Source organism: Setaria italica, chromosome VII (assembly GCF_000263155.2).
Source record: "Setaria italica strain Yugu1 chromosome VII, Setaria_italica_v2.0, whole genome shotgun sequence".
Lineage (NCBI taxonomy): Eukaryota > Viridiplantae > Streptophyta > Magnoliopsida > Poales > Poaceae > Setaria > Setaria italica.
The window spans coordinates 25,456,422-25,481,525 of NC_028456.1; the positions used below are offsets into that span (position 1 = coordinate 25,456,422).

The window sequence follows — 25,104 nt, forward strand, 5'->3', positions numbered from 1 at the left end:
CACGCCGCCGCCGGGGAGCCGAGGGCAGCGTGCGGTGCGAAGCCGTGAAGAGGACGAGCTCAGCTCGGGGGAGAGGAAGGAATCTCTCCCTACCAGCCAGCACCCAGCAGCCAGCATCCGTGCTCCCGCAACCTACCTCCCCTCCCCTTCCCTTCCATTCCCCAACAGCCCCACGGCCGCGTCGCCTTCCCCTTCCGGCCGAAACCACCCGCTTCCTCATATCAATATATTCACCGAATATTCAGCTCGGCTGATCCGCTATAAAACGAACCAAACCAAAAACCAAGACCAACCCGCCCGCCCGCGCGACATTTTATCCGTTCCGGTTGGACCCATGAGATATTTCGTTGGGATCCCGACGGCGCACGGGAGGAATTCCGTGTGGTGGTAACCGATTACAAACTCTCCAGAGTCAATTCATCAGCCCATAAAAAATTTTATGGGCGGATCACCCGTCGCCGCCCAGGAAGCGAGCGACGACGACGCCGCCCGGGTCGTGGTGCCAGTTGCGGGATCCCACGTCGAGTCCGCCTCCAACCCCCTCCCTGCTGCGCCGGGTTCGGTGACCCCTGTGGCGGAGGGCGACCAGGAGCACTCCAAGCGGGAGGCACCGGCGGCGGCGGCGGCGGCGGCTTCGGTGGAGGCTAAGAAGGAGGCGGCGCCAGCAGCAGCAGCAGGCGTGGAGGCCATGGCGGTCACCGTGGTGCGGGACGTCGAGACGGGCCTGGCCGCGAGCACCAGCGACCAGGGCGGGGACAAGCCTTCCTGGTTCACGCCTAAGAGGTAACCCAACCCCGTAGCAGAGCTCGATTGAGCACCATCGTCTTGTCGTGGAACTCGGTTGTGGTGGGTTTGATCTGTTTTCGTTGCATCTGGTTTTCTGGGAGCTCTGTGGCGGTGCTGGCCTCCGCCGATGGTTCGAGGACCTTGGGTTCTCTGGAGGTCCAATTGAACGCGCTGGAATTTAGCTGTTTGCTTGGTCTGGGAAATTTGGGTTCTCCGGAGCTCCAATTGGACGTGTCGGGCCGTAGCTCGTGGTGCGAGAGATTTGGGTTCTCCGGAGCTCCAATTGGATTGCTGCTTGGCAATGGCTCGGACTGTGTATTTTTGAGCTTCTGGCGATGTTCAAGTTGCGGTGGGATCTAAGCAGGCCAACGGAGATAGCCATTAATTCAGTAGTTCGATGGGACTAACAAATCATCGGGGATGGCGTGTAACGATGTTCCGTTAGTTTAATCCGAATTTGCTTAACGCGCTGGTTGTTCCATTCGTGGCTTGGAGTTTTCGAATTTCTACGTTTCTCCTTGTTTGCTTGCTTTCGTGGTATGGATCTGCGTTTTTAATTCAGTGTTGGTTCGATCGATGGGCTTTGTTTTATTAGGCAACAGCTGGCGACCTTTTCCAGTGAGTATAAGGTTGCATTTACTTTGATGTGCATCGAAATTGGAAGGGGCCTGGAGTTTGGTTTGATCAGCTTTTATTGCCTGTATTCTGCTGGGGCATGGAAGCGCTTTGGATCTCAGTGTTAGCGAGATGGGAGCTGGAGAGAAAGTTTGTTATTTGGCTGTCCTCTGGTCATGTGAACATCTGATATGAAAATGAGGTTTCTGCTGTATGGTCACAGACTCACAGTTAATACTTTTAGTACATCATCATGTGCTCAGCATTCCACTGAATTAACCTCAAGTTTCATGCTCCTTTTATCTCACTTTAGAGAGAGGGGAGGTTGTAGAGAGAGAGAGAGAGAGAGAGCTGTTCACATGATTTATTGTCACAATCAGCTTGTAATATAGTAGTCTACAAATTCTTCTTTATGTAGATTGCATTGGCATGGTGTATCCGGGTATATATGTATCTTCAAGTTATATATTTTGCTTGAGTTTTATTATTTTTCTACTCGTGCAGATTACTTGTCATGTTCTGCATTATCAACATGCTAAACTATGTTGATCGAGGAGCAATAGCAAGTAATGGTGTCAATGGTAGCCGCAAAAATTGTTCTGGTGGCACGTGCACCTCAGGCTCAGGAATTCAGTAAGTTTTATGAGAATTTTTTCTTAAACTGTTTTTAATTGATCTTTAACATATATATCAAATAGAATTAAAGCTGGAAACTCCAGAAAAGTTTTATTCAACTTTCTTTTGCTGATGTGATCCCCTCCGTATTTTTTATTAATATAAGTCGCCACTTGTCTACTTTCTTAAGATGCAATATGTTGGCCACACTCTTTCCATTTACTCACTATCTGTCTTACCATGCTTGGCCTCTGTAGGGGAGACTTTAATCTTAGTAATGCTGAAGATGGTGTGCTGTCCTCAGCATTTATGGTTGGATTGTTGGTGGCTTCACTGATATTTGCTTCCCTGGCAAAAAGGTTAGCTCTCTCTTCATTCTTGTGTTTAGGGCTATGGACGTCCAAGTTGTCTGTTTGGTGTAGGGTGGATGGGATAAGCCAATTTTTTGTGTGGTTGCAGGGATGAAGTGGATGGAATTAGAATATAGTTAACTAAGATATATATTCTTAGCTCTATTTAGAGGTTTCTATGCAAGTTCTCAAAAGTAACAGTATAGTATTAGAAACTGGATAATGAAATGTTTACTAATGGAGCTCTAGCTCATACTTATTGATATAGTTATATTAATTATGGAAAAGCAAGAAGTATTACCAATAAGAAGAGGAATGTTCTAATACATACTGCAGATTAACAAATAATAACAAGTATGTATTGCGAATTGCGATGGAGGTGAATGCTGTAATTCATGTTTCATGTCCCCCAATATGAAGCGCTATTCATTTTCCATTTGTGACCAATTTCCCTTCCTTGCAGACATAATCCTTTCAGGCTTATTGGTGTTGGCTTGTTAGTATGGACTATCGCAACAGCTGGTTGTGGGGTCTCTTTTGATTTCTGGTCAATTACTATATGCCGCATGTAAGTGCTTTTTCATCTCTTTCAAGTATCTGTTAAGAAAGATTCAATGCCAATCATCTAATTGCATGGTCATTATCCAAATTTTTGTTACTCAGGTTAGTTGGTGTTGGTGAAGCTTCATTTATAAGTCTGGCAGCTCCATTCATAGATGACAATGCACCAGTAGCTCAGGTTCTGTTATTGTACTGCCTTTGAGATTGCTTTACTGTAAACATCTGTCCAAAATTAATAGCTACCTCTGTGTGTAGTTGTGGAGAGTTTAGTCCCACACTGGATAGTGCTAGCACACACTTGGGATCCAAACTTGGTAATTCTGGGTTAGCTCCTTTTGGATGAAAACTAGGACAAATGTCCAAGGGAGCTAGTATGTTTGCATAGGCCTGCCCCAAGTCGGGATTGGGCCTTAGCATACAAGGATTCGTGGGGCATGGCATTTACACCATAACACCAAGCTGTGCGCATATTCAAGCAATTCTCTCATCAAGCTATGCTATACATTGTTTTTAATGGTTACTGCTATTTACAGTTCTTCATGTCTTTAATCAGCCAATAACTTCCTGCTGCTAATGTTACCAGAAAACAGGATGGCTTGCTATGTTCTACATGTGCATACCAACTGGAATAGCATTAGGCTATGTTTATGGTGGACTGGTAAGTCTTATCATAAGTTCTGGTTTTCTTCCTATTCAGTTTTGACTTGAGTTACAGTTTGAGTAATACGCTTTTTCAGCATTATTTACATGAAGCACCTGATCCTTGCAATCTTATCTCTAGCATCTCTGCACATTACCCATCAAATGGCTATTTCTTTCCCTTTGCTAAGGCTTCTTTGTTTAAGGCAGTGTAAATGAATATCCACCGTGGAATAATTTTTGGGGTCAAACGATACCATAAATTCTCTCTTGTTTATGATTTAAATGATGGAACTCCTTCATTATTGAGCTTGTTTTTGTACAAGTGTGCTATCAATTTGTATGAACAGGCTAAACAAATTATGTTATTCTCACCAGGTTGGGAAAATACTGAACTGGCGTGCTGCTTTCTGGGGAGAGTCAATTTTGATGATTCCTTTTGTTATTCTAGGCTTTGTGATAAAGCCACTAGAGCTGAAAGGTATGCCTTTCTTTTCTTACAGTTATTGTTAACTAAGCAAACAGCTCACTATACAGCATTTTGTAATTGTCATCCTGTGGTACCTGATGTTTTTCACTTTTTGTGCCTCTTTGGGGGCTGGGATTTTGTTTACCAGGATTTTCTCAGAACAGAACAAAAGAATACGGCCAGATGCTTAATCCTGAGGTTCAAGATCAGATAAGTATGTGCCTTGTATCAATATTTATCCTCCCATTGGACAACTAACAGTTTTTTTTTGTTGCAATTTTGCTTTTTGGTAGAGCATAGAAGAATAGTCTCCATTGGAGCCAGTTGTTCTTTATATGCTGAGATTCTTCTGGTTTCTGATGTTCTTGTGCTTCTGTTCATCTTTGTAAAACAAACAATTCTGAGCCGCAGATCTAATTTTATGATGAAATTGAACTAGCTTGGCTTTTATAAGCATCTCAAATAGTTTGTAAGATAAATATTTTAAGACTAGCTTGGCATTCATAAGCATCTCAAATGATTCATAAGATAAGTAATTTAAGAAGTAAGGCAGGTGTTTTGCTAAGGATGTTAGCTTATTTTGAATTTCCTTCTATTTAAAATTCAGAGCGGCGACCAAGTACTTTTGGGGAAGTTAGCAACTAAGTTATAGATATGTCTTTGGTGGCCCTCATGCATAGAGCTTGTGGCCTTCATGCTAAGTAGAAGCTGCCTCTTGACTTATGGCTAATGCTCCCTTATTTTTGCTTTTCTGTTTATTTCTGTCTGATCCAGATAATAATGGGACAAAGCGTGTTATGCCTGGTGGAATCGATGATCTTGCAGGAAAGGTCCCACAAAAGTTATCCTTGTAAGCACTTCTAGACATTTTTTTTTTGCAATTGTCAAATATTGATTTGTTTTAATGTTTATTGCCTTTATGTAATGTATTTCAATGCAATATGATGATTTATCTCAGTTGTTCAAGCAGGTATAACTAAATGTTTTAGATATTTAAAGTGATCATTGGAGCTATATGTACATGTGCTTACTAGACTTTTCTGGACCTTTTAATGATCTATCTTAAGGCTCATTACACATCTCTGTTTTGATCCTGCAGCTCCAGGTTTGGCCAGAGTCTCATGACTGAAATTGGTCGTTTCGGCAAAGATATGAAAGAACTACTACAAGAGATGCCTTTTTTCATCGTTGTCTTAGGTCAGATTATCCTCTCAATGTCTTGTGTGTTCCACACTTTTTGTACATCTATTTATGATTCTGAAGTTTCCTTTCCCTATATTATTTCAGGTTACATCTCCTATAACTTTGTCATCGGTGCTTATTCCTACTGGGGCCCCAAGGCGGGCAAACAGATCTACAATATGGTAGAAGTCCTGTCTTTCACTCACATGTGGCAATATCTTTGCATATTACATACAATCATATATTAGATGTGTGACCATTATACATTTCTTATTTAAAAAAGACTGTTCAATCTCGATGGACCACAATTTAAGTCCAGTTTAGCACTGATCTAGATTAATACTCTATTTCATAATATCCAACTGACTACATTTCTCATTGAATTTTTTAATCAGGCGAGCGCAGATCTTATGTTTGGTGGAATAACTATAGTATGTGGAATCCTTGGAACTCTATCAGGAGGTATCATCCTTGACAAGATAGGGGCTACAATTCCTAATGCTTTCAAGGTAAGAAAATACAATACCTAATCCTTGACAATATAGCAGTCGAAATGCAGTTTGTTATTTTCATAACCAAATTATCTGTGTTTTTGTTTTGTTTTTCCTTCCGAAGTGAGCTGCAAGCTAACATTCTGCAGTCCTTATTAATAAGCTTGAGTAAAATACACCCATGGTCCTTCAACTTGTGTTGCGATGTCATCTCCCTAAACTGCTAAAATACGTATGATCCCCTAATTTTGTTTTCATTCTTTTTCCTATTTGGTTTCTTTCTTTCTCTCGAACACGCAGAAGAGTTGTGTCATTCCATTAAGAAGAAGAAAGTATACGATGCAAGGAAGTGTGTAAACCCTACCAAAACAAACACACCCACACAGAGAACTAGATTACGGCAGTGCCGATTACAAAAGTGTAACGACCAGCCTGCACTGCCTATTTGGTTTCTTATCATCATGATTACAGTAACATTAAGGGCATGTTTGGTTGGACACTAATTTTACACAACTGTATATGAATCACTAAACCCTCAGAACATTGAGTTGCTTGCGTCTGGGTTGTTATTTTCTTCCTTTGTTGTATTCCCCAATCTGGGTTTTCATCTTCCTTTTAATATAATCGGCAACTCTCCTGCCTGGTAAAAAAAAGAGAAAGTTTATGTGTGAATTATTTGGGGGCAATAAAGCTTAACTAAGTCATTTCATGTATCGCTTTCAACGATCATAACTAGTCATATTATGTTTACTTCCATGGATTCACGGGACTTCCCTTGCAGCTTCTCTCTAGCGCAACATTTCTAGGGGCAATATTCTGCTTTGGCGCCTTTTGTTTCAAGAGCCTATATGGATTCATATTCTTCTTTGCAATTGGGGAGATTTTGGTTTTTGCAACTCAGGTAATTCCTTTTCTTCTGTTCAACATTTATACTACTTCAAGTCCTAGATTTGTTGCCATTATTGCCTACCATGGTAATTGCTGCATGGGTATTGTATGCAACTATTGCTTTATTTTGCAAAATCGCCTCTATCTTGATTTGCTTTTCACGCCATTGAGCAAATAAGCATTTCTTCAGTGTATTTAGATGAATGCACCTAGCTAACATCTGCGTATGCTTAATTCTTTTGACTTGCAGGCACCAGTAAATTTTGTATGCCTTCATACTGTGAAGCCACATTTGCGGCCATTGGCAATGGCTGTATCCACTGTTTCAATCCATATATTTGGTGATGTGCCTTCTTCACCTCTTGTTGGGCTTCTTCAGGTACTTGTCCGTTATTGTTGTTGGTGTTGTATTCTAGTCAGTCAAAACAGACTGCCTCAGCAAACTTGCCATTTTCCTTCTACGTGATTAAAATATAGATCCATCATGTATATGAGATTGGCCCATGTAGTGCAAATAATTGCTGAAAATTTGGTATATTGGATTCTGTGTGAAATACGTTACTTCACATCTCAGTACTTCTAAGCTCTGGTCTCAGCTCAATGCATTTACAAGTTGCATATAGGTTGTTGTGTTCTTTAAGTTTTTTCCCCTGAGAGATGCTTTTTGAACCTTGATGCAGGACAAAATCAATAACTGGAGGTCCACGGCTCTTATATTGACATCCATCCTTTTCATTGCAGCTGTGTTCTGGTTTATTGGTGAGTTTAAAACCCTACAGTGTCACAAAGTCTATGTGCTCCCTTTTTTTGCCTTCACATGCTTCAGAGAAGCCTGTATGAAGCATGATCCCACTGTAGGATCATTTACATGTTCTGAACACTTGTGACTTAGCATCAATCCACCCAAAAAAAAATCGCATGCTTATTTGTTTGGTTTGAATATTCCTTTTCTATCGAGTAAAATTTTAAGCCTGGAAATTCCTCTGATTTCCATGAACAAAATAAAATTTCCCACATAGAACAAGGGCCTGATGCACCTTTTAGTTGCCCCTTTCTTCTTGATTTTTTTAGCCTTTTTAATATAATAATAACCAGTGACTTTGCAGCTCCAGCAGATGATCCCCCTCAGTTTAACATCATCGTCCACAATGCTCAGTAGTCAGTAGTACACTGATGTCTGGATTTGGATTTTGTGATAATTCAACTGAAGTTGAGATGATCTTCTCGTTGCAGGCATATTCGTCCCCAGCGTGGATCGGTTCAAGGAAGAGAGCGAGGATGCTGTTCCTGCCGCCGAGAGGTCAAATCTCAGGCCACTGCTTGATGACAACGAGGGGGCACGGACATCTGACTAAAATCCGTGCAAGTGCGGGTCATAACCCTTTTCTTTTTTGGAGGGTGATCTTAGTCGGATTATTTACCATGTGCTAGCAAACATGCGAAATGTAAATTTGCACGTCAGTTGGCTATACCCTGTACATATGATAGGCCCGTTTGGTTTGCGTTCTTTTCTACTCCCTCCATCCCAAATTATAAGTCGCTTTGACTTTTTTTTACGTCCACTTTGCTATGCATAGACATATTGTTATATTTATATACATAGCAAAGTGAATGTATCAAAAAAAGTCAAAGCGACTTATAATTTGGGATGGAGGGAGTACTTTAGTGTACATACTACAGAAACAGGCAAGTGAATGTCAGTTTTTTTTTCTTTATTTACAAATGTGAAACATTTCAGCAGCTTGGTGCCACGATCTAGCTTCTGATTAGAATTCAACAATGCTGGTTTGCTCTGCCCGTTTCACTGTTGATATGCGTTCGAATACCAAAATCTGGCGTTGGAGTTGTCTTGTAAATTGTAATTGTAATAGTCGAAAGGCTTGGGAGAAGTATGCTTCCCATGATCCAGCAGAAGAATCAATGGAGGCTATACAGCTGGTGATGCCATGAAATGCCATAGATGGATATGCAACCGATCTCTTTCGCAAGTGGCATAACGGAGCATGCCCAGCATTTGTCTATATGAAAATAAAAAAAATGAATTTGTTGATGCATAGCAGAGGTCGACACCCAGCCATGGTCCCTATCATTTCAGTACAGCTAGTACATCCCGGTAGGTCACTGGAATAAAAACGCGGCGTCAATTCCTGACTGGAATGTGGCGTGTACCCTACACAAACGCAAGCCGGTGCTCGCGCGGGCACGACGAGGCGCAGCTCAGCGCAGCGCAGAACCGCAGAAGCGAGAAACCACACCAGGTGGTCCAGGCTGGGCTCAACTGCGACCTGTTGCGTTGCGTCAGGGCCAGGAGGTGAGCCGTCAATCCTCCCGATGATCCAGCCGCTCGGCGCTCTCGGCCCCGGGCTCCACGCCACACGCAGCTACCGTCCCGTAGCAGCGCAGGGTGAGGCTGTGACATGTCTGCATCTCAGCTCTGCATCCACTACGAAGGGGCTCACCGTTCGCTGGATCGAGCTCCTGATTCAGATTCAGTAGGGGGCTATCCCTTCTTGGACTATCGCCGGCAGTATCTCGCCCCTCGCTGCACGCGTCTCCCGGCCCTTTTCTGTTTGAAAATGACCTGTGACGGTTTGGCCCTTTTTGAGCGAAAATGACCGCTATTTATTAAGCTCCGTCGCCATCCATAGCCATCGATGCGGATCTTTGCTCTCGGCTTCTCTGCATATGGTATAGGAGTAGGGCTAGACTGAAATTTGAAAAACAGCTCCAGCTTAAACTGAGGCCTGAAACTTCCTCTCTGCGTCCAATTATCAAATACTTCATCACCTAGAATTATGACCTTATCTATAATGCCATGGTCGATGTCACGCTAAGGGTGTTTGATACTACATGCTAAACTTTAGCAGTGTCATATCAGATGTTTGGATGCTAATGAGGAGGACTAAACATGAGCTAATTATAAAACTAATTGCAGAACCTCTATGCTAATTCACGAGATGAATCTATTAAGCCTAATTAATCCATCATTAGCAAATGGTTACTGTAGCACCACATCGTCAAATAATGGATTCATTAGGCTTAATAGATTCATCTCGTGAATTAGAATCTATCTGTGCAATTAGTTTTGTAATTAACCTATATTTAATACTCCTACTTAGCATCCAAACACCCAATGTGATAGGTGCTAAACTTTAGCAGGGTATCCAAACGGGGCCTAAGTACAGTAAGGATACGAAGCAAGATGAGATCATGAGATTTGAGATCACGTGCCAATTAGGTCTGCTAAGGGTTGAAACCCGCACCAAACCCACCCTAACCCGCAATAAATTAACTCATTCACCCACCCACCCCACTTCATAATTCTACTGTGTAAACCCAACCCAACCCGCCCCACAAATTGATATAACCCGTAGGTTTGGTACATGAACCCCATAAATTTATACAAACCTCATGTTCACACCTTAAAAGTTTAGAGAAATTGTTTGAAATTCGATGCAGGTAAATTAATTTGACAGTCCGCTACTTTGTGCAAAGTAATACGACTAGACTTATATGTGGGTCCCGCGTCAAGAGTCGGACCCTAAAACTAAAACTTCGTGTTCACACCTTAAAATTTTAGAGAAATTAACTGAAATTTGTTGCAGTTGAATTAGTTTGACAGCTCACTACCTTGTGCAAAGTAATGCGGCTGGACTTATATGTATACCCCGCGTCAAGAGTCAAATCCTAAAACTAAAACCTCGCGTTCACACCTTAAAATTTTAGAGAAATTGACCGAAATTTGTTGCAGATGAATTAGTGTGATAGTCCGCTACTTTGTGCAAAGTAGTGCGGCTGGACTTATATGTGAGCTCCACGTTAAGAGTTCACACCTTAAAATTTTGAAGAAATTGACCAAAATTTGTTGCACTTGACAGTCCACTACCTTGTACAAAGTAGTGCTGGTGAACTTATATGTGGACCCTGCGTCAAGAGTTGGACCTTAAAACTAAAATCTTACATCTGATCGAAATTTGTTGCAGATGAATTAGTTTGACAGTCCGCTACTTTGTGCAAAGTAGTGGCTGGACTTATATCGTGACCCATGCTAAGAGCCGGACCCTAAAACTAAATCACTTCCAACCTGTCCCGTATTTGTGATCTACCCGACCCATCCCAATGTTAAAATTTAACCAATTCAAACACACACCGTCACCCCCATAATGCAGGCTGGAACGTGGGAATTCGAGGTCTCATGAACGAAAAACCTATTTCAACCGCCCCACTAGCAGCCCTAGTGCCAATTGCGAGAAGCCGGCCCTGCGGGGTTACAGGCTTACAGCAAAGTGAGAGCCACCACAGCAGGGCCGGCGGACCCAGGCACCCCAGCGTCCCCATGTGCCCTGCCCGCGCCCCCCCGGCCCCAGCGTTGTACAGTGCACAGCGCTGCGTGCCTGTCCCTGCATCGCCACTTTGTAGACTCTAGTCTAGTCTAGAGACGGACGACAACGTCCAGTCAGGGCTGAGGCGCCTGCAACTCTTTACTTCCTTCCTCCCCATCAATAATTGCGTAAAAGGAACCCCCCCTGAAAAGACCGAAATAAAAAATAACAGATCCAGCGTATATGCGGATATACGTATCAGCCAAAAATAATGAAGGTAGAGCTTCCAAATTCCAAATCGTGGTTCTATGGGATAATTGCAAGCCGGACTGTAAGATCTGGGCTTCTTTTCAGCAAAAGTACTGAACTGAAATTTCTTCAGATGTTGCATCCTTCCATAACTGCAAACATTTACCAAATCCATATGTTAACGCGCTCCCTAATCCCTATGTTACCAAATACGTACACATTTTATCAGAAAACGGAGCACATTTGTGTTCCATCAAATTTACCGACTCTAAGTGAAAAAAATAGTTTTTAATGTAACTTTTTAATTTTCTTTTCGCTAATGTTCAGAGCACCCTATGTCAGCAAGCTACTAAGCTCAACTCCTCATGTACCTGATATCCAAATATCAAGTAATTATCAGTGTTTATTAGAAATGGATACTAACTTTTTTTTAGGATCAATACTATAACTGAGCATACTGGCGGCCAAAAAGAAAGGAAAGAATTAGATAAAATTGGCATAAAAAATCAAGCCGCTTTATAAATGGTTCCACCCGGGGGCCAAGGGCCTGGCACGGCCCTATCCCTATCCGGCTATCCCCATCACTACTCCCCACAAGCCCTGTCCACCACCAACAAACTCGTTGTACGACGAGAGAGAGCGCTGCCATGGCTTCTCGTGACGCCGCCACCTTCCAAGTCTACCGGCCCATGCCCGCGCCGTCCCCGGCGCCGGCGCCGATGTCGCTGGCGGCCGCCGCGCCCGCCTCCGACGTCGCGGCGCCCGCGCCGAAGAAGGCGAGCCCGGGCGCCGGCAAGGACCGGCACAGCAAGGTGAACGGGCGCGGGCGGCGCGTGCGGATGCCGATCGTGTGCGCGGCGCGCGTGTTCCAACTCACCCGCGAGCTGGGGCTCAAGTCCGACGGCCAGACCATCGAGTGGCTGCTCCGCCAGGCCGAGCCCTCCATCCTCGCGGCCACGGGGTCCGGCACCACCCCCGCCGTCTTCTCCTGCTCCTCGGCGCCGTCCACCTCCCCCGCCGCCGCCCACCCGCTCCTCGGCAAGCGCCCGCGCGAGGACCACGAGCCGGCGCCCGCGCCCGCGCCGTTCTGGGCGACCCTGCAGGCGCGACCCGTGGCGTGGGGCCTTTCGCCGGCGCAGGAGGCCGCGGCGCAGGCGTACGCGTCGGTGGCGGCGGCGCAGCAGGGCCACCACCTCAACCTCCTCTCCGTGCTCTCCGGCGCCACGAGGCCGTCCGAGGAGGAGTCCCGGTGACCGCCGCCGCAGCATTGCTACGTTAATTGCATGCGTGGACGCGTGGGCATGCCGCGTGCTGTGCTTTTGGGTCTCGTTTCGTGCATCTCCGGGGTGCATTCCGTGTGTTTTTCCTGTGATCTGCGGTGTGAGAAGAAGGTTGATCTGAACCGAAAGGTCAAGAATGCGCGATCGGATCGGGGGGTAGCGGTTGTAGATAGCATTCGTCAGGGTTTGTGCTTGTGATGAGCTTGTTCGTTGTCTTGGGTTTGTGCCGTGGTTCTGTGCTGTGATCAGTGGTCAGTGCTCTGCATGCCGAATTGTCAACTGATCTGAATTCTAACACAATGCCGGCGTGTTACTCTGTATGTCACTGCTCGCTCGCTGTTTCAATAGAAACCTTGTCCTGAGAATTCAGAAGCTGTTCGTTCTCTTGATGCGCGGAGGTCGATAATGGCTGGTGAGATTGGCTTCTCCTGCGACTGTGAAACAATGATGAAGTGCTTTTAAAAGGAAAAAGAAACAGCGATGAAGCACCTCCACATTATTCACCCTCTCATATTCTCATCTCAATCTCATGGTAGCTTGCTGCACCTTGCCTTTCCTGCAATTCTGCAAACCCAGGCCACATGCTGTGTAGTCGTTGGCAGGGAACAGGGCAGCCCATGCTATCCCCTCCTTTTTCTTCTCGACTAGGAGTACGTGAATTGCTTTGTCTCTGCACTGGAGCAAAAGCTGCAGCTGCAGCTCCAGCCCTGCCCTGCGTCTGTCGATGGCGTCTGCACTTTGCCTCTGAAAGGTTCAGGCTGTTTCGCCGGACATGATTCGTGTCAAGCTGTAGGCCATTCGCTCTGTAAAAGGCGCCCTGCCTTGTACTACAGACCATGCTCGCTCGCAGACTTTTTGCACAGTATCAAGTATATCAACGGTTCACTGGTACCAGTACAAGTGTACAACTACAGCTACTGCAGGTGCAGGTTGTACTCCGTGCAGAATTGCAAGAAGTACTGGCTCCATTTTCTCGGCGGATGAAAAACGTGCAGAGGCTGATCGAGATTGAAGAAGATGAATGATGGGTGGCCATGGCAATGGACCTCAGGCGCAGACTGGCCCATCTGGTAGTAGGTTGGTGCCTTGGTGGCGGCCAGCTAGCGAGCTGCTATGGATATTCCTTCCAGTGGCTGTTGGCGCTGGTCCTACGCGACATGTCAGTAATGTGTACTGGGAGGGGTCCCGTTTGGTTTGAGGTGAAAACAAAAGATCTGACTCCTGCTTCGGTGTGCCATGCAGCGATTGGTACATTACGTGTCCACATCTGGTGAAAACAAACTGTTAGAGATCTATAGTTATATAAAATAATTATGAGAATTCCTTCACTTAGCGGGGATAGCTCAGTTGGGAGAGCGTCAGACTGAAGATCTGAAGGTCGCGTGTTCGATCCACGCTCACCGCATATTTTTCATGCTCTGATTTGTTATTCCTTTTTACCTCTCGCCATTTTCCTCTCTGAATCTATTTGTTATACCTTTTTTCCCTCCCACCATCCTCCCTGGAATGCCTGCTACCAGTCTCTCTGCAAAATAAACAGAAGAGGGATATGCAGCCCTCCACTGGAGATTTTTTTACCCTCTTCTTTTTGTCATATTTCCCCTGCTACCTCCTCTCTGCAATACAAACAGAGGGATATATTTTTTTTAGCGAAGAAACAGAGGAGGGATATAGGGCGCTCCACTGAACAATTCATTTGCATGCTCTAAGATCAGATATTTAGATGTATTTCCTTTGAGTTGTACAGTTCATATTGCTACCGTCAGTTCAGTCCGCCGAGCCTTTTATTTTGGTGCGAAAAATGTCCATTTTACTCCCTTTGTCTATTTACTTTGTCCGCTTAATCCTCTGAACAAAATTTAGGCTCACTTTGCTCTCCCGAACTATTTCATTTGGTTCAATCTACCCCTAATTAGATTTTTCTTTTTTGTTTCTTCACGTACAAGTTAAGTTTTAATTTTAGATTTTGTCAGTTGACTTCTAACATGATGCTCTACGTTAGAAAATACATTAGAATTTCTTCATGATTACTTTTCTTACAACTTTATATATCTAAGATCAATTTCATATTAAATATTCCTAACCTATAAAAATAACCATGAAAAATTCTTGTATAATTTTTTAACATAAAGCATCATGTTTTGTATGTACTCACAAAATTTGAACTCAAAATTCAACTCATACAGAGAGAAAAAAAAAAGAGAAATCTAATTAGGGGTAGATTGAACCAAATGAAATAATTCAGGGGAGTACAATAAGCTAAAATTTTGTTCAGGGGGTTAAGGGGACAGAGTGGATAGGTGAGGGGAGTAAAATGATTTTTTTCCTTTTGTGCTTTGTTAGGCGAACGCTGAGCTAGTCTGAGCAACAGTTTATGCCAATGACATTCCTCATGCATTTGTAAGAGTTATCGACAGATCTTGCTCCTGAGTCTTGACCCTGTTAGATTAATCTAGCACTCTACTACTATACTTGCTGGCTAGCTGATACTGTGCGCATGTCAACGACGGCTTGCTTTGTTCAGTGATGATAGTATAGTATAACCGCATACATTTCTCCCTGACGGTACGGATTAGTGGGCTGAATTATTGGAGCTCAACCTTGGTCTGGCTTGCTTAGATGCGCGATACAGTTCTACGGTAACTTAGAATGTGATTGCAGTATGTGTGACAAAAATATAGGATTTGTATCTTAGGGGGTGTTTGGATACTAGGTGCTAAACTTTAGCAGTGTCACATCGGATGTTCAGATGCTAATTAGAAGGACTAAACATGAGCTAATTACAAAACTAATTGCAGAACCCCTGTGCTAATTCGCGAGACGAATCTATTAAGCCTAATTAATCCATCATTAGCAAATGGTTACTGTAGCACCATGTTGTCAAATCATGGACTAATTAGGCTTAATAGATTCGTCTCGCGAATTAGACTCCATCTGTGTAATTAGTTTTGTAATTAGTCTATGTTTAATACTCCTAATTAGCATCCAAACATCCGATGTGACAGGTGCTAAACTTTAGCACGGGGTATCCAAACACCCCTTTAGAAGAGGAAAGGCAAAAAGGAGAAAAAGAGTCTTCACTCAGGACAGAAAACTGCAAAAGGGTAAAATAAAAAAAAAACATGAGAAGTAAACTACAAAAAGGGGGAAATAGCAAAAGTACATGAAAACTAAACTGCAAGAGTGATATTTTTAAAAAACTATGCCCCCATGCAGGATCGAACTACAGACCTTCAGTTTACAAGACTGACGCTCTACCACTGAGCTATAGGGGCTAACGTGAAATTTGATTTATTGGTACTTTTTTAATTATTTATTGCCGCCAGTTAGACCAACCACCACGACCGATTAGATTAGTCCCGCCACGGGCTATCCACTCCCACTCCTAAATCCACATCCATTTCAAATGCGGAGGATTTGGATAGAAAATTATATACCCATTAGAAATGAGGAGGTATAATTAATCAATTGGATATATATATATATATATATATATATATATATATATATATATATTATAACAAAGTTAATTATTTCTGGATGGGATTGTTGAGGGTAAGGAGTGGATGATAATTATTTGGATTTGGTTGTGAACGAGTGGTTTGCCTATCGTTGGACTAAGGCCCCGTTTGTATCCGCTTATAAGTGGCTTATCGGTGGAAAGAAGTGAGAATCCCGCCAAACGCTTTGCTTATTTCCACCGATTCTCGCTTATGTGGTAAGCCGCTTCAACGATTTGAACTACGAGAAGCGAGAAGCGAGAAAATCTTCGTTTAGATTATAATCCAAGCGTGGCTAGGAAAAGCGTATACAAACAGGGTCTAAGATTAGTGGCATCGCCTTTAGCACTCCGATCGTTGGACTTTGGACCTGGGCCGATGTGTTGCCGATTTGGCCACCGCGTCTTGTTTTTTCTCGGCCGTTGATGCCGCCGGACCCCGGATGGAAGGTGCGAGCATCGACCTGATGGTGCTGATGCTGATGGGAGTAATCTCGGTGGGGTTCGTGGGATACAACGGGGAGGAGATGGCCAGAGGCGCCGAGGCGGCAGCGGCATTGAAGAGCATACTTTGGCGGCGCCATTACTCTTGGAATCGTGAACAGCTTCGAAATGAAGGTCATGTTGGCCGGGGTGACTTCATCATCGGTGCAGCCATAGCGGTGTGATCCAGGTGCTGGAAGATGCGAACAGGACGTCTGGAAATGAAGGTGCTTGCGGAATTGATGTGTATATATCTAGGATAGTGAAGAATTAAGCATACAGAATCATCAGAAATCAAATGCGGAAGGGAGGGCTAATGCTGGAGGAGGAGTGGGGATCCATTTGCCGTGGCGAGCGCGGCCGTCGCCGTCGCCGGAGGAGGATAGGGAGGTAAGCCACTAAATTGGGGGGCTTTCTAAAAAAGTTGGATCGAGATTATTAATCACGATCCGATTTTGGAGGTTAATTGAACATATTTGGATCGTGATTATTCATCGCTATCCATTTCAAGGGGTTTATATAAATATCCGGTTTCAAGGGGTTTATATAAATATCCGGATCGCGATTATTTTTCACGATCCAATTGAGGGGTCATTTGTAAAATTCTCTAACCGCAGTCAAGTAGTCCGCACGCAGCACGCCCCTCCTCCCTTCCAGGCTTCCACCCCTTCGCCGCCTCTATCGTCGCGGCTTTATCCCGGCCGCCTCTCTGCTCCCGCGTCGGCGACGAGCGGCCACCGGGCTGCGTCTCGGCCACCGCGAGGCCCCACCACCCTGATCTTCTATCCCGGTGGCGCGGCCCTGGCAGACGTTGTGGTCCCCCGGCGCACCGTACCAGGTCCCGGCTGCCGCCCGTTGCCCCTTGGCGGCCGCCGGTAGACACGGTCCTCCCAGCTGCCGCCCTGCGCTGGTGCCGGCGCTCTGTGCCCTGGTCGTGGATCCCACCTCCCGGCCGTCGGCCTGCACCCCCACCCAAGCCGCCGCCCCACGCCTCTCCCGGCCACAGTCCGGCGGCCTGCGGTAGTAGTGGTCAAGGTAAGCAGGGCCCTGCATCCCCACCCGAGGCACCAGACTCCAATTGGTAGGTCAGCCTGCTCTCCGATTAGCATATGCACTCCTATTTGTTCAAGATATATAGCACATACACTCCGATTTGTGGATATCAGTTCACCCCCATCAGTTGAACAACCGCTGCAGCTTGTGAGATTCCACAGGCTTTTCCTAGAATTAAATGCTAATTTGTCTCATCTTAGTGAACTTACTAGAGATAACCTAAATGAGGAGGGTTGTATAGGTTTTTTAGCTGTGTCAGTTAATTATTCTTTTGTGCACCCTCCTCCTTGACAAGTGTAGTTTTTTTTGTGTGCATTGCCAAACCGGGAAAAAAAGGAATATCAAGTGTCTTTTCACCTTGACTCCTTGCTGTACCATGATTTTTTGTTTAACCATTGTCCATGTACTTCTGCCTGTGCGAACTGTGTAAATGGTACTAATATAAGTATAGCTTTATGAACTTTGTTCAACTAGAATAATTAGATATATCAGCTTACCTGGCCTGACTACAGAAAAACATCTTTGTTCTTTTCCAAAGATATTGTTATTTAAAAAATGCTTACTTTTTGTTGACACATGAGCAGTGAACTGCAGATTGTATAATTTTGGCACCCCCATTGCCATTTGATTTACCCTGTGCTTATCCTTTGCCAGTTGACATTTATCCTATGCCTTATCCTTTTCTCATGCAGTGCCCTCAATTTGCCACATGTTTTGTTTATAAAATATTCCAAGCACGAATAGAAATTGAAGAAGTTTTTCCCATTAGGAACAATCACATTGTATTCTATAATGAAAAGATTGTACATTGTAACTAAACCAAATAATTCTACTTGGAGATGCCAGTTTTTAGGAATTGTAACATTTTTAATATATTCGACTTTTTTATGAGCAAACCTATATGTTTGAGCTTGCTAACCTGTGCAACTGCGCGGGGGTTCCTATTAGTGTTTCACTATTGCCTGTTTGTCTTGTTCGTAGATTTGTATGTATGGAAATTCGATGCACTTTCTAACATTAGCCTTTTCATTTTCATATTGCACGCGCTCTATTTTTATCTTGGTTTTGCCACTGCTAATCTGCTTACGTTGAATTGCAGAGATGAACGTGGCAGTGCCACCACCACCACCACCACATCTTCGGCTATATGAATTTGCCAAGACCGCCCTCATCAAAATTTTTTCCTTTCCTTATGCTACGGTCTGTTATTTGCTGCTCTCTTTTATGATTTACAATTTGTTCCAAATCAGCGAGAAACTCTGCAGCAGAATCCTGAAACTAATATTGCATTTGCTGGTTGTAAATGTGTTAGGTCTGTGACTTGTATTGCGATGGTGGAGTTGATACTGACAAGTGGTGTGATGCCCAGGTTGGCCACTACATAGGAATCGGTAGGCTGCCTCCACTAGCCTGTGCCCTCCAATGTCTATTATCAGATGTCAACAAGTTAATTTGATCATCAGACCAATTTCTGTAACAGATGCCTCTGCATCGGGTGTCAGTGATGCCCGTGAGCTATGGGAGAACAAGAGGAAACCTTTCACTGCTGAGTTCATCGAGTTGGATCCTTCTGATGTGCACCCTCCATCCATGCCTTCCAAGATCTTATTCCTACACATACAATTGCACTAAAGTGCTGACAGTTAGCTTTTGTTACATTTACCTGGCAGGATGATTTTGAAGCTCAAGTGCAGGAAAAGGGCATCCAAGCAGATATAGTTTGTTGTATGCAGCACTTGCAGGCGAGTTGGTGGTTCTCTAGAGTCTAGAGTTCTGGAATATGATATACTTGTGAGCTTTGCTAATCTTCATAGTTTATCCTTTTTGAAAGATAGTTATGCTTCGAGAGTGAAGAACGGGCAAAGAAGCTTCTGAATAATGTATCATCACTTCTCAAACCTGGAGGCTACTTTTTTGGCATGACTCCTGATTCATCTACAATATGGTATAGTCACGGCCTTTTTCTTCTTATGTTTTAATGTCTTCTCTTTTTTCTTTAAGCTATTATTCAGAAAAAACGTCTTATAAGCTTGGGTGGTCATCCACCAACCAAGTAAAATATGTAGGCTGACATTTATGCTTCACTGCAAGTAAAGCTTAATTCACCTTCTCTTATACAAATTTAGCGTTCAATGTTCTTGAGAAAAACTCCGCCTATGTTGTCTCAACATAGCAGGTCCCAAGCCCTGGTAAAGGAGGAGGGTTGTGATAGGTTTGGTGAGCCAACGTTAAACCTAGCCATTCTAATGGAGATGAAACCCAAGAGGCTCTTGTTGGGTTTCAACTCTAGCCTACCCCAACTTGCTTGGGACTAAAAGGCTATGTTGTTGTCGTAATGTTCTTGAGAAAACTCTTTTCTTTTTCTAAGTTGATTTGTATTTTCTTTTTATTCTGTAGGACAAAATATCAAAAGAATGTTGAGGCTTCACATAACAAAGGTCTGAAGACTGTTCCAAATAGCATTCGCTCGGAGAATTATACCATTACCTTTGAAGTTGAGGAAGAAAAGTATGAATTTAAATTGTATCCTAAATGTACCTGAAACTTTGTTCATATTGACTTCCTGAGGGAATCCTTTGTGTATGGTGCAGGTTTCCTTTCTTCGGGAAAAAGTACCAACTCAAATTTGCGAGTGAAGCAGTATTTGAAAATCACTGCCTGGTCCACTTTCCCAGCCTTATGAGGTCATATTTTCCTAATTTATTTTCAACATTTTTTTGCATAGCTTCATTGTCATGGTAGCAAAATCTCTAGAAATTTGAGCAGATCGGATGATAAGAGTTTTCACGATGGTTGGTTGTGTTGAAACAGATTAGCAAGGGAGGCTGGACTTGAATATGTGGAGATCCAGAATTTAACTGAGTTTTATGATGATAACAGGTAGCTATATCTATGTCAAGACCTTTATTATTTTCATGGAGTCATTTTCTTGTTGGTTATTCATTTGTATCTTTTGAGTTACTCCATTCATAACCTGCTGTCCAAAGAATTGTAATGTGGTGACTACCAACAACGTGGGATGTCCAAACTGTATTTGACTTCTGGTTCTGAATGATTCAGAATACAATTTGCTCCAATGCTTGGTGGTTACAGTGCAAGTTTTTTGGATGCTCGTGGAAAGCTTGTTACTCGTTCCTATGACATTTTAGGTGGTGTAAAATTCTTCTTTTTTGCTGCATCAGATTGTAAGGTCCCAGTTTACTCACTTTTTTCACCTGGTTTCTACAGGCTTGTATTCAACTTTTGTATTTCAGAAGCCTGACCCAGATGCAATACCACCTATTGTAACACCCGACTTGCATGATACTGATAATGCTCACGAAGAGGTATGTTTCTTCTGCTTAGTAGCTAGATGTAGTTTTTTTTTCTGTCTCATTGGAGAATATTGTTGGTCTCACACTTTGTTTGAAACAATAGGAATGGCTCCGACGGCAGCAGGCATCAGCAGATGATGGGAGGCGCTCCCATACGGATGTGCTTCCCTTGGATCATGAGAAAGGCATCCTGGGTCCTGGACCTGCAGATATGAGGCTTTGATGGTGGTAATTCAAATCCTGCTTGAACTCGGGTGATGATGCTTTTAGTATTTGTTTTTCCTCCCACTGAGGACAATTTCTGGTGTGTGCACTAAGAGTTCACGAAAATATCAAACAACATTAGGAGGCTCCCAATCCTGGCAGAGACGGGTTTTCTAGCTCTTCGAGTTTGTCCAACTTTCAAGGCCCCAAGGTGCCTTGAAACCCTTCCGATGTAAGCCTTCATCTTCAGAGACAACAACATATTCTGGTTGCAAGGGGTTATCAAGCGTAAGTATCAGGCTGTTAGTTGTTAACAATGGCCAACAGCAAGGAATCTCTTCTTCATCAGATCCTTTTGCTTCCATAATTTCTTGCCACTATATATCACTTGAACCGTGTTGGTCCATCTGCTCCACTGTATGAGTAGTAAAATGCACCCAAAGCAGACAGGAAGTCTTCTCGTCAGCTCTTAATCACTGTGATGAAGAGGATGTCACTGAATTTAATTGCCGTGTCGGCTCAGATTTAGCAAGTGCCTCCAGAACGTCAACTCATACTGATCACTCGACACAACACAGTATGTCTATCTATGCGAGTATATTGCGGTTGCGGGTGTCGTCGTCCTTCTGTATATGGTTGGTTACTCGGCACTCGGCAGCTAGTATAAATGATGTTACAACACTGGTAGCTCGCCCCGTCACCCATCCCTAAGCTTGGTCGATGTCTCTGCACCCTCCAAACTCCAAGCAAACCTTGTGTACAGGAGCGAATGGGCTATTCCAAAAGATCCTGATATGCTCCATAATCTCAGTTGACTGTTCTTTTCTTTCTCGAAAGTAAAAACCATAACATGCAGAAGAGCCAAGGCACGGCAACTTAATGAGATTCTGAGTGTCTGTCTCGACGATAACTTAATCTATGGCTGAAGCCAAACCATCCTTCCATTATTGTTCTTTTTTTTTTCCTGAGATAATGGGGAAAAAAAAGTAGCTGTCTGGCCGTCAGGAAATCTGATACATGCATCTGGTTGATGGAGCTAGGTGACGTCGTTCTGTATGTGCGGACTATCAAGATGCATGCAACTGCCATGAGGCAATCACATAATCGGATGTTCCTGGGAAATTTGTTCATGTGCATGCCATTTCTCAAACTAAACACCCTACACCCCTATGTTTATACTAATCAGGTTAATATGAGAAATGTTGTGATGATAGATGAGATAACCCATTCTATTTCTCAAACCAAACAAGAATATGGGTGACAAGACAATGAATCAATACACCCTCAAACGAAACATCCCCGAGGACACTGAACTCCAACAATTAATTTGCATCCCTCAACTTCGTCTGGAAAAACAAGACTCCCCCCGTGTCCAATTCTTGACCTGGCTCCTTGTCCAGGAGCGCATTCAGTGCCGGTCCAACTTGCTTGTGAAGAACGTGATCGACGACGCTACCCTTTGCCTGGCAGCGGAAGAAGACTGCAACCACCTAATGCTCACCTGCAGTTTTGCTTCACGGGTCTGGCTACATCTTGGGATCGACATATCTGGAAAAACTGTCACCGAGCTTTGGGAGCTTCGACGCCCAACAACGATGCCAGCAAAACATTTTTTTAGGAACAGGAGGGGGAGTCCCTGCTGGATATATATTATAAAAAAAATAGATCGTATAAAGCAAGTTAACAAACAAAGAAAGAAACAAAGAAAATCCATTGAGACATGGGTTTTTTCCAATCCTCTTTTACTCTATGGATAACCTGAGTAAAGATAAATTTGAAGTGGAGCAAAACACTCTGAACTGATGGGGCAATTCCCTTAAAGATCCAGTCATTTCTGACCATCCATATACACCAACTCATGAGAATTATGATTTCCATAAAAAAATGAACATGGAGCTGAATTTTGAAACTATTGAGGATTGTGTAAGGTTCATCTGGTAGATTAGGAAACAAACCTAAGCGTATCCAACATTCAAATGCAAAGGGGCACTCCAGCAAAAGGTGAAGTAAGGTTTCTTCATTGTTATGCTGACACAAGATACAATCATAGGAAGGAAGATTCATTTGCTTTCTTCTGAGAATATTTCTTGTGCTTAGCCTGTCCTTGAGAACTAGCCAAAAGAATACCTTGTGTTTATTTTGACATTTTGATTTCCACAGCTATTTAAATACATGATGCACCTGTCTATGCCCAGTGAGGAAGTGATAAGCTTTTGCCGATGAAAAATATAGACTACCCCAGATGTATGTCCAAATATCTTGTTCATCATTAAGATTCAGGCCTTCCAAGTTGGCAACCAACTGGTGGAGTTGGTCAAAAGCTTGAAATGAAAGGGGTAAGTGAAATAATTGGTGAATATCAGCAACTTCGTATGCTCTTTGAATTGAGATATCCTACTTCTTGGTGAAAGAGAAAAGCTGGGGATATGCTCGGGCTGGGACCTGATTTCCCACAAATCATGCCATAGGGAGCATGTACTGCCATTTTTTACTGTTACTATTGCCAACCCTTTATATTTATCGAACAACTTCACAACATCTCTCCATCAGAAAGAACCCCTTTCACCTGTCCTATGCCAGCAAAACATTTTGATAGTTTCCTTCACCTCATCTGTTGGCACTTGTGGAAGCACAGGAATGATGTTGTGTTTAACCAGCCGCTGGCTGCTCATACCGGTTCTGGATGGCTTGGAAGGAGGATGCCCATATGTGGAGCTGCCGGTGGCCAGCAGAGGAACGCATCATTGCTGAGTCTTGGTGTTTATTGTTTCCCAATATGTAATAGATAGATAACTGTTATTTTCTCCCATGAATCCCTTTACCTGCTACAAGCACCTTTACCGGCGTTTTGGCTTTCCAACAGCCTTAATATAATCTTAGGTGCTCCTCCCCCCTACATTTAGATTAGGGCATGCGGCCCTTCCGTAATCTATGTCAGCGACGGGTTCCTATACCAGAGGCATCTCTACGGGAGGAACTAATGACTCCTAACGTATAAAGAGGCCTAAGGCCTAAAAGCTCGGAGCACCCCAAAGCAGCCCATATGTCGCCACGGCCCATCTCCCGACCTCCCAAGGTCGGTTGCGATAGACCACGACCCACCGAGCCACCCAACTCGGGGGTGGGACCCGCGTGGGGCCTGGAGTGCTCCACCTACCTGCGTGGGGCTAGCGCATTAATTGCGAGCCATGGTATCCTGACCGTTCCACGCCAGCTTGAGTACGGGGACGTGACCGGGCCAGGGGGCCGACCTCTAACCAGGGGTCTAAGGGTGAGGCCGCATCCTTCGGACCGTACTAGGAGGAACCGAGGGAAGAGGCCACGCGGCCCGTACACGCACAAAGGGCACCTGAATGTCATCATGATCCTCCCCTGTGTAATGGCCCATCGGGGTCAGGACAAGGCAGCCACGGCATGCCTGGTGCGGGCCCGACGTACGAGGTGGGGCTCAGGACTAGACCTTACGGCGTTGAGTAGCCGTGAGGGCGCCCAACAGGTCGGGAAAAGACGGGGTGAGTGGCACGCCTCATCCAGCTGTTGACCCGGAGCCCGCCTACTCGCTCCAGGTACGGATGTCAGCAACAGTATCCGTCCTGTTCTCTGGCGCGGGGTTGGCAGACGGGACGGAGGCATGCCCCGGTACAGGCCACATTGCGCGTAAGCGCTCCATGCCGCACAGGGGCTACCGTGCTGACCGTACGGGCCCAAGACCGACGAAGGAGAACAAGACAAGCGGGCCCCGCAGGGAGGGTCCCACATCGCCTGCTCAGGCCGTACTCTTCCGACCATCCAACGACTTCGGAGCTCTGAGGTCAGAAGACCCCCTCCTTTCTTCAAAATGTTGCCCAGTCCCTAGCCTGTATAAAGGGAACCGGGCCTTCTCTCTCGCTCTCTCGATTCCACGACTCACAAACCCTCACACACGCTCATCGCATGAACTAGACGTAAGGATCTTTTTGAACCAGTATAAACCCCGTTGTAAACTCCAGTGTACTTGAATCCAAGGAACACGACTCCTGCTGAAAACTGAGTATAAACCTCTTGTTCTTGTGTACTAGCCACCATAAGTGAGGAAGATGTGGCGTATAATCACTAGTCGGCGGT

General features: G+C 44.3%; 3 protein-coding genes and 2 non-coding genes across 7 annotated transcripts; 4 read left to right on the forward strand and 1 right to left on the reverse strand.

Moving 5' to 3' along the window:
• LOC101776143 (probable sphingolipid transporter spinster homolog 2) lies at positions 1-8,393 on the forward strand. Its single transcript, XM_004976236.3, has 16 exons — positions 1-783; positions 1,906-2,034; positions 2,274-2,375; positions 2,830-2,934; positions 3,030-3,105; positions 3,511-3,585; positions 3,945-4,047; positions 4,184-4,249; positions 4,810-4,885; positions 5,135-5,232; positions 5,323-5,399; positions 5,613-5,726; positions 6,490-6,609; positions 6,847-6,975; positions 7,277-7,355; positions 7,830-8,393. Exons 1-16 carry the CDS (start codon positions 440-442, stop codon positions 7,949-7,951), a joined length of 1,815 nt encoding a protein of 604 aa, XP_004976293.1. The 5' UTR covers positions 1-439; the 3' UTR covers positions 7,952-8,393.
• Positions 8,394-11,728: 3,335 nt separating this feature from the next.
• On the forward strand, positions 11,729-12,816 carry LOC101776549 (transcription factor PCF1). The gene has a single exon (XM_004976237.2). The coding sequence runs from the start codon at positions 11,815-11,817 to the stop codon at positions 12,418-12,420; it is 606 nt and encodes a 201-aa protein (XP_004976294.1). The 5' UTR covers positions 11,729-11,814; the 3' UTR covers positions 12,421-12,816.
• Positions 12,817-13,779: 963 nt separating this feature from the next.
• TRNAF-GAA lies at positions 13,780-13,852 on the forward strand. The gene has a single exon. It is a non-coding gene; the product is annotated as a tRNA-Phe (tRNA).
• A 1,798-nt stretch (positions 13,853-15,650) lies between these two features.
• TRNAT-UGU lies at positions 15,651-15,722 on the reverse strand. Its single transcript has one exon. It is a non-coding gene; the product is annotated as a tRNA-Thr (tRNA).
• Positions 15,723-17,064: 1,342 nt separating this feature from the next.
• Positions 17,065-21,506, forward strand: LOC101776969 (mRNA cap guanine-N7 methyltransferase 2). 3 transcript variants are annotated; one of them, XM_004976239.3, is made up of 12 exons: positions 17,065-17,514; positions 18,582-18,682; positions 18,795-18,873; positions 18,963-19,057; positions 19,153-19,224; positions 19,318-19,427; positions 19,880-19,990; positions 20,074-20,166; positions 20,294-20,362; positions 20,543-20,631; positions 20,711-20,808; positions 20,900-21,506. In XM_004976239.3, exons 2-12 carry the CDS (start codon positions 18,584-18,586, stop codon positions 21,017-21,019), a joined length of 1,035 nt encoding a protein of 344 aa, XP_004976296.1. In that variant the 5' UTR covers positions 17,065-17,514; positions 18,582-18,583; the 3' UTR covers positions 21,020-21,506. The 3 variants fall into 3 exon arrangements, with proteins under 3 accessions (XP_004976296.1, XP_004976295.1, XP_004976297.1); XM_004976238.3 differs by having other exon boundaries at positions 17,065-17,510; XM_004976240.3 differs by having other exon boundaries at positions 17,065-17,464.
• The last annotated feature ends 3,598 nt before the right edge of the window (positions 21,507-25,104 follow it).